A 9,050-nucleotide genomic window follows, 5' to 3' on the forward strand; every position below is an offset into this window, starting at 1 on the left:
AATTATAAGGGAACAATAAAAAACTTGCAGTGGAACTGGCTTCGACATCCAGAGTTGAGTTTGAAGGCTCTTCAGGAAAATGATTGGGCAACCCTGGCATAGATGCTGCTATAAAACTGAAACTTTACTGAGGTTTAAATGCGTGCGTACATGTGTTTGTGTGTGTCGGGCCGATTCCAGGCATAAGCAACATAAGCGGTCTAGGAAGCGATAGATCTGTCTTATGGTCTTTTACTTTCGGTTTTGGACACCAGATTGAAACAGATGAAAATATATCTCACAGCGGATTAGATGGTACAATACCATTTCATAGAAGTAATATGGATAAACTGTTTAGAGGGAAAAGGACAAAGCTGAAAACAATACAGTATTGTGACTGATCCAAAAGTCTGCCAATAATATATTGCCAAAAATGAATTACAGCTGAAAGACAGAAAGATAATACCATGTACCATGCAAATGCATGTGCTCAGTTAATTACACAATCCTAGGGAAAATGTTAATGTGCAACAATAAAATAAACACATCTAAACAAGATGTGGATTTGACCTATATGTAGCTATTTCTGTAATTTTTCACAGATCCAATGCAGCGTGTGGTTGCATGGTGCATCGTTCCAGTTGGCCAAAACGTTGTCCCGATGGTTGACCTCGACACAATCCTTGTTGTTGGTACCACCATGGTCCGGCTTACCACTCTTCCAGTACCTAGAAACAACACACACAAGCTGTGTTCGACTACTCATACTATCATCACCATTATTGGTCATAGTATGGATAGAGTTAGTATGCCAAAAGTTCCCGGAAGTCGTACTTCCAATATACGTAGTATACAATCTGTTTCTCTACTTTTAGGGCCCATAATGCAATTCTTTAGAAAATGGTCGTGGCTTCACAACGTTTTCAGATAAGAAAAAAATGGCAGAAAATATTTAGCCAAAGTCCGAAGAGAGCAGATACTAATTCATTAATTTAACTCATTCTGAAAAATGTTAAGAAAATGTTGAGCAATGTAATAAAGTAACGACGTTTCAAATAAGTTACGTTACACGTTATGTTGGCTGACAATTTATTTGCTACGCTATCCTTACATATCGCATAGCAATACAGCAGTATGTACCGGTATGTTAGCTATCTACATAACGTTAGTTTGCCACTAGTACATCGAACGTACCAGTCAGTATATTCACTATCTGACTACCCAACGTTTATTGACTTGATTATTCACATCATTCTTAACTAAGTGGTATAATCGTTGTGCGTTTCAATGGACATTGTTCAATCTAACTATCTACTCTGATTTTAGAGCACTCTCGCGCAGAATAACTGATGAATTTACGTAAAAAACGCTCAACACCTTTTGAATATGGCCGGTTGTCAGTAAACGTTGGCAAAAAGCGTAATTAAATTATTGCGATCAGCACAGTTAGTCACCAACACTCTGGATAACATGAAAACAGCCTAACCAGTTCTGCTAGGGCGAGTAAAACGGTCAAAGTGAGGTGTTTCTCATAGCTAGCCAATGTTAGCCAGTTAGCTTGGGTGCTTGACTGCCGTTGAATGCTCGGATCAACCCTAGTCCTTGGCCAGAGCGTCCAGCGTGCGCTTTGAACTCTCCGAGAGCGAAAAGCTCTGGATTTACGAATGCCCAGAGCACACGCTGCCATCCAAATGTAATTTACGAACACACCAAAAATCGTAAAAAGTTTAGCTAGTCATTAGTTATACTAATAAGCTAGCAAGAGGTTGCATAGCAACAGCCTCAACTTCCGATAGACAGACGACGCTCTGTCTAGTACGCTCAACTGAAACGATACTGTTCGTTTCCAGTACACTAAAATTAACTACTAGTATATACTCATTAAGCATGTAGTACACACAGTTACAGTGTCCGCTATGTTGTTTTTTCAAATATTCAGATCTGGGTTGCGTTACAATAATCTCTCCTTTCTCCTGAAGTGTGAGCTCTTCCACAACTTCCCACAAATCTAAAATAATTGGGTTGGTGTAGGGATGCGCACTAGAGGGAATTTCCATGTTCCAGGTATACAGGTGTTTCAGCATAGCTCAGGGCTTTCTGTGGTGGAGGGGCAGCCAGCGGAATATACCGGGCGTAGGGGTTGGTAGAGTTCTTTAATTGTGCCGTGATTGGCTCAGTGTTCTGTCACTCATGGGGACACTACGTCACAGCAGAATCTACAGAGAAAGCTAGGCAGTTCAAGCCCCCTTGGGTGCTGCCGTAGATTTACATTAAAGTGCCCATCCAAGAAAGCTCAAGGTCATTGGCCACAGATAAATGACAAATCACGTTACATCTACCGTAGCTTTGATTGGACATCATACTTTAAAAATCTTATCTAGCAAGCTAGACGAGCAGTCATCATCATGAATCACGTCGACAATCTACTGGCAATTCCTTTTAAATCCTTGTCATATGAAGAGAAATTATAGATAAAACGTATCGGTGATCATCGGCCATTGGACATAAACATTACACAGCAATTCAGAAATCGCAAATTCAACAAGGAGTGGTTTGTAAGGAAACAATGGCTAACTGCAAGCGTTGCAAAGCAATCCCTATTTTGCGACCGCAGCCTGCTATTCTGTGGAGAGGGTGTGAAAAAGGTCTTATATGGTGCTGCATAAATGATGTAATATGTCGGGGAGATATGTAGACTGAAGCTAAGAAAGTAATACTACGTGGGTGTTGTGTAGTAAGCTGTTAGTAGTCCATGTGTCTCATCCTAATACTTTGGTCCCTTTCCCCCTCATAATTTAGCCTACTGTTCTGACTTGGTGATGCACATGTAGCCTATAGCTTGTTTTAGAGAAATGTAATCATTGAATATTGTAAGAGCTTTCATTGTCTGCTTAAATGCTTATTTGATTATATGCCCCCGGTTCTGACTTGGTGTACAGGGAGAATACTGTAATAATGTCCCATGCCAGCTTTGCTGGCATTCATCCCAAAATAATTGTTGAGTTTTCCCCACCAAGATTTACATGCTAAAATCACCACTGAGAACAGGACACATAAGTGAAATTGTCAGACACTGTCAGATACTGTGGTAGAAACATCATCCTAAATGCTATCCAGATGTTAGAGCCGTATTATAAAATTAGTAATTTCTCTTACGATGTGGTCAGTGGTGTGCCGTCCACCCATTTCCAGGACCCCTCATTAACGGAGTCAGTCAGACCAATCCAGACCAGGAGATCTGCATCACCATCCAGCTGGTACAACAACTTCTGTTAGGGTTGAATAAAGTTATTCTAAACATCATGACACACACACACTCTCTCTCACAATCTCTCTCTCTCTCAATCACTCTCTCTCTCTCAATCACTCTCTCTCACAATCCCTCTCTCTCTCTCTCTATCTCTCTCACACAATTCCTCTCTCTCTCTCTCTCTCTCTCTCTCTCTCTCTCTCTCTCTCTTCTCTTCTGTCTCTAACTGAGCAAACCAGAAACCTTACAATATATACATTTAAACAATACTTTAAACCATTTAAATATAACACATAGGGAAGTTGTGCTGGACTATGGTAGATGAGGAATCAATCTGTCTTTTTAGACTGTTACAGTATTTATCTGGTCAATATGTCAGTGTATTATGTCTGTTAGTAACAACGTGTTAAATGTGAAAATATGATCGTAATATAAATGGTAATTTCATGTTGAAGGACTCTTGGAAGATTAGTCCAAATGAAGACTAAAAGAGATCCACATCAAATCTCTCTCCCCCTCCCCTCTCTCACCTGTTCCTGTCTGCTGTTTATGATCACCAGGTCTGCTCCTCTCGCCAAACAATCCATTTTGCTCTCCTCCCAGGTTTTCCTCTCAGTAGACAAGAAGTAACAGCTGGATCCCAACATCCTCCATCCTTTAGGACACTTTAACACAGTCCTCATCGTTTGGACTGCCATGCCACTCCCTTCCACCACTCTTCCAGTACCTAGAGACAACACAGACAGTGTCCGCAATATTGTTTTTCAAATATTCAGATCTGGGTTGCGTTCCAAAAATCTCTTCTTTCTCTTGAAGTGTGCGCTCGTTCACTACATCACACAAATCTAAAAGCAGTGTTGTAGACATGGGTGCTAGAGACAATTCCCATATACCAGTGTTGGATTCAACATTTTGAACATCGAGATATTAAAGACATGATAGATCAGACACATAGTATAATAAAAGAGACTGGGTCTCTGTAGAAAGACAGATAGCTGTGGAATGTGTTGGATGGAGAAGAGGAGAGCAACATGTTGATACGGGGGAGACAGATGGACATCTGTGGATTAGATGAAGGAGGGGTTGAGGTCAGGAGGTGAGGACAGATTCTCATAAGGGAGTAATAAAGGTTTGGTATCCTGTTACCCTCTTTACTCTCTTCCTGTTGGACCATAAAATGTAAGGATTGGAAAGAGGGAGTGTCTTAACTGGGATATAAATATCTGGATGGAACAAATGTTGGGTTGTCTGATTACAGCTGTACAGAACCTTTGGGAAGAATTCAACTTGGTTGAAGCTTCTCTAGTGTCCGTGGGTTGTTTAGTCTGAAAAATAAGAACCTTACACCAGTCATTTATTTTAAATCCATGAAGGGAAGTGAACAAGTGCACACATCTGGAGAAAAGAGAGATTATTGGGACAGATTTCCTTCAAGTCAGGTTTTCCAGATTTTCTGATAAATGTTTAGCTCTGTCAGAGAAATACTGTACAGTATACTGTCTGTAACAAGTATTAAACAACAAATTCTAACATTGTCATTAACTATGTGTAAATCCATAATGAGGGTGCACACAGGGGTTAAATTCCAATGCTAAACCCTTCTCCCGAAGTGTACACTTCCACATCGATTTAAATGAATATGCTTGCACCAGTCCAATGCATTTAAATTCATGACTGAACAAGTATACACTTCAGGAGAAGGAAGGGTAGAGAATGGGACGCAGCCCTAGTGACTGACTTGACAACTTACCACAGCTAGAGAGCACCACCTTCTCATTGGTCAGAAGACTGACCCTGTTTCTCAACCTGTCCCGTTCTGTAGCCAGGGCAGTGTAACGCTCCAGTAACTGTTTTTTGTCCATTTTCACTTTGTCTCTCTCCCTCTCTAGCTGGTTTCTGTTCATCCGGCACTGGTCTCTCTCTGTACACAGATCCATCATAGTGGTGTTGTAACAGCCGTTTAACTGCTCTCTCTCTCTGTTGGAGTGGACTGAAAGACAGGGAATTGGTTCCCAAATGACACCCTATTCCTTCCTTAGTGCCCTATGTGCCCTGGTCAAAGAGCATAGGACGCTATTTGGGACATAATGGTTGTGGTGTTGTCATTCTTTTAGTTTGTGTTTCAACAATACTGTCAAACTACGGGTCCCATAAGCTATGTAATGTCTGTAAGTCTGAATTGTGATCCTTGGTTTGTGACAACAGAACTATGGTGTGACAATGACATTCATATCTGTCCTAATGGCCCTGTTCAAATGTAGTGCATTATAAAAGAGGAAAGCCTCACTCACAGAAATCCAGTCTCAGGGAGATGTTGAGAGTGACTTGTAGAACACACAGCACTCCAAAACACACAGCAGCCAGCCTGTAGATTATTAGTCTTCCATCTGCAGAGGAACACACACACACGGCAACAGACACACACGCACACGCACACACACACAAACACCATCATCATTAATGATTCAGATTTAAACAGAACACACATCATCCCACAGATCCCATACTAATTCTGAGAACCAAACATTGGTTTTTCAGCAGCAGTTTGCTCAAGAGTGTGGTCATCTCACATCAGACAAAAAGGAAGCTACTGTATGAAGAAATTACTAAAGTTACACAATATAGACGTAGCATGATTTAAAGGGTCAATCTGTGATTTTTATAGCAATTTTTTAAACATCAATTTAAATGAATGATATTTACCAAATTGATTCTTTAAAAATGTAACATAGAAATACCTCATGATCTTAGTTTAATTGTCTAGCCCCATCAGAACCCAAATATAAATTTGTTTTACCATGGAATTATAAACTATGGAAATGTAAACTAACACTGTGTATGTAGCCTCATGGTTCAAACTATCATTTTGATCATGGATGGTCACTCCTTGCAGACATACTGTAGCTCTCTCTATGAATTTGAGAGTGATTACATTTCTCCAGCTTTTCAGGCAGGTTGTCCAATGTGTTGTGGCTAATTTTTTAATATTTTCAATTAATCTTATTTAAATAGTTCTAAAAACTGAAGTAAAAAAATACATTGAATTGATACATTTTGGTGTACGTGACCCCAGCAGGTTTTGAACACCCTGCTCCATTCTAACTGAACCACCCAGAAGACAGAACAATACAAATTTACAAGTGTTTTTCTAGTCTGTGGTATTAGTGTGTAAATGCGTTTGGTTTGTACGTGCAGACCTGCCTGCGTGCCTCAGCTACTGTGTGAGACACTAAGATACTTAGAATACTTAGTTCTTACCTGAGAGATGGGTCTCAGTCTTCACGCTCCTCGTTAATCTGTTCCGGTTTTCTTCAGTAACTTCATTCAATTCAATCACCTGTTTGTTGACGTACTCGGCCATCTTAACTAACCGTACCGGATATCAATGATTACACCAATCAATCAATAAATCAACTAATTAAGTCTGTCTGACATCTTATTGTAATATCTATGATTCTAAGTTACTTTTACTTACTGTATTAACTTACTGTATGATTACCTTTCTAACTGACTCCTAATGGTAATATCTACTGTATGATTACCTTTCTAACTGACTCCTAATGGTAACATCTACTGTATGATTAACTTTCTAACTGACTCAGTAGTTGGTCTAATGTGTCTAAATCCTGTACTTCTCTGTTCTCTGTCTGTGGCCCACAGCTGGTGACAGGATGTTTCAAGTCTCTATCCACCAATAAGAAGGCTCTAGGTGTTATAATGTGTCAAGTCTCTATCCACCAATAAGAAGGAGACTATTGCGATGTGAAACAAATGGCACCATATTCTCTTTATCTGCACTACATAGGGAATAGGATGCCATTTGAGATTCAGCCTTGTGGACCAGACAGTTGTGTTTATCGTCCTCTTCATTCCTTGTTCATTCTGTTCCGTACATTATTTCTAGCTCTCATTCATGTTTTTTTGGCCTAATAATATAAGTGATTTGTCAACCCAAACACAAGTTATTATTGGTCAACAGTAGGTCTAGTAAATTAATAAATTAACTAAGATGATGCTGTTTACTATGTTAATTGATCTGGGTCAAAAACAAGACGTCTAAATACATTTTCAAATAGAAGAATTAAACAAATGAAACTTTTTACAATAAAACATTTTCATAAATCTCTCCTATTTGACATAACGTGCGTTCTGAGCCCTCTCCTGTACTCCCTGTTCACCCACGACTGTGTGGCCATGCACGCCTCCAACTCTATCATCAAGTTTGCGGACGACACTACAGTGGTAGGCTTGATTACCAACAAAGACGAGACGTCCTACAGGGAGGAGGTGAGGGCCCTCGGAGTGTGGTGTCAGGAAAATAACCTCACGCTCAACGTCAACAAAACAAAGGAGATGATTGTGGACTTCAGGAAACAGCAGAGGGAGCACCCCCCTATCCACATCGATGGGACAGTAGTGTAGAGGGTAGTAAGTTTTAAGTTCCTCTGCGTACACATCACGGACAAACTGAATTGGTCCACCCACACAGACAGCGCCGTGAAGAAGGCGCAGCAGCACCTCTTCAACCTCAGGAGGCTGAAGAAATTTGGCTTGTCACCAAAAGCACTCACAAACTTCTACAGATGCACAATCGAGAGCATCCTGTCGGGCTGTATCACCGCCTGGTAGGCAACTGCTCCGCCCATAACCGCAAGGCTCTCCAGAGGGTAAGGAGTGTAAGGAGTTATTCATCAGTGTAAGGAGTTATTCATCAGTGTAAGGAGTTATTCATCAGTGTAAGGAGTTATTCATCAGTGTAAGTAGTTATTCATCAGTGTAATTAGTTATTCAGAAGTGTGTGACATCAGTGTAAGGAGTTATTCAGTTATTCAGAAGTGTGTGACATCAGTGTAAGGAGTTATTCAGAAGTGTGTGATGTCAGTGTGAAGAGTTATTCAGAAGTGTGTGGGGTAAATCTATGTCAGCATCTTTCTCAGAATTTTAGTGTGTGTGTGTGTGTGTGTGTGTATGCTCTCAGTACTGTTCCGCCTTCTGTGTGCGTGTCCAACTGCAGGTCACACTGTTTTATGAAAACATTTTTTAAAACTAAGCATAAGCCTATGGCAATGTTGCTAATAAAAATAATTAAGAAGAATTTTACAGAATACAGCATGTCTACATACTCTAAATCTAAACAAAATAATTATTTGTATTTTTTTCCTCCCTTCCTCATTCTCCTAAAATTCTTATTTTTTCTCGATGTCTCTCTCTGAAACTAAGGCTCTATCTCAATTAGTCTTTCCTAGATTCCTCTCTTCCTATCTCCTCTCTTCCTACAGTGCCTTGCGAAAGTATTCGGCCCCCTTGAACTTTGCGACCTTTTGCCACATTTCAGGCTTCAAACGTAAAGATATAAAACTGTATTTTGTGAAGAATCAACAACAAATGGGACACAATCATGAAGTGGAACGACATTTATTGGATATTTCAAACTTTTTTAACAAATCAAAAACTGAAAAATTGGGCGTGCAAAATTATTCAGCCCCTTTACTTTCAGTGCAGCAAACTCTCTCCAGAAGTTCAGTGAGGATCTCTGAATGATCCAATGTTGACCTAAATGACTAATGATGATAAATACAATCCACCTGTGTGTAATCAAGTCTCCGTATAAATGCACCTGCACTGTGATAGTCTCAGAGGTCCGTCAAAAGCGCAGAGAGCATCATGAAGAACAAGGAACACACCAGGCAGGTCCGAGATACTGTTGTGAAGAAGTTTAAAGCCGGATTTGGATACAAAAAGATTTCCCAAGCTTTAAACATCCCAAGGAGCACTGTGCAAGCGATAATATTGAAATGGAAGGAGTATCAGACCACTGCAA

General features: G+C 40.1%; 1 protein-coding gene across 2 annotated transcripts; it reads right to left on the reverse strand.

Annotated features, from left to right (window-relative positions):
• Nucleotides 1-214: 214 nt before the first annotated feature.
• Nucleotides 215-5,795, reverse strand: LOC110497254 (CD209 antigen-like protein E). Of its 2 annotated transcripts, none has more exons than XM_036934079.1 (5): nucleotides 5,521-5,795; nucleotides 4,980-5,219; nucleotides 3,760-3,956; nucleotides 3,136-3,245; nucleotides 215-707 (listed from the first exon to the last, which is right to left on the reverse strand). In XM_036934079.1, exons 2-5 carry the CDS (start codon nucleotides 5,167-5,169, stop codon nucleotides 560-562), a joined length of 645 nt encoding a protein of 214 aa, XP_036789974.1. In that variant the 5' UTR covers nucleotides 5,170-5,219; nucleotides 5,521-5,795; the 3' UTR covers nucleotides 215-559. The 2 variants fall into 2 exon arrangements, with proteins under 2 accessions (XP_036789974.1, XP_036789973.1); XM_036934078.1 differs by having other exon boundaries at nucleotides 3,136-3,248; nucleotides 5,521-5,766.
• Nucleotides 5,796-9,050: the final 3,255 nt, after the last annotated feature.

Source organism: Oncorhynchus mykiss, chromosome 10 (assembly GCF_013265735.2).
Source record: "Oncorhynchus mykiss isolate Arlee chromosome 10, USDA_OmykA_1.1, whole genome shotgun sequence".
In the NCBI taxonomy this organism is placed as follows: Eukaryota; Metazoa; Chordata; class Actinopteri; order Salmoniformes; family Salmonidae; genus Oncorhynchus; species Oncorhynchus mykiss.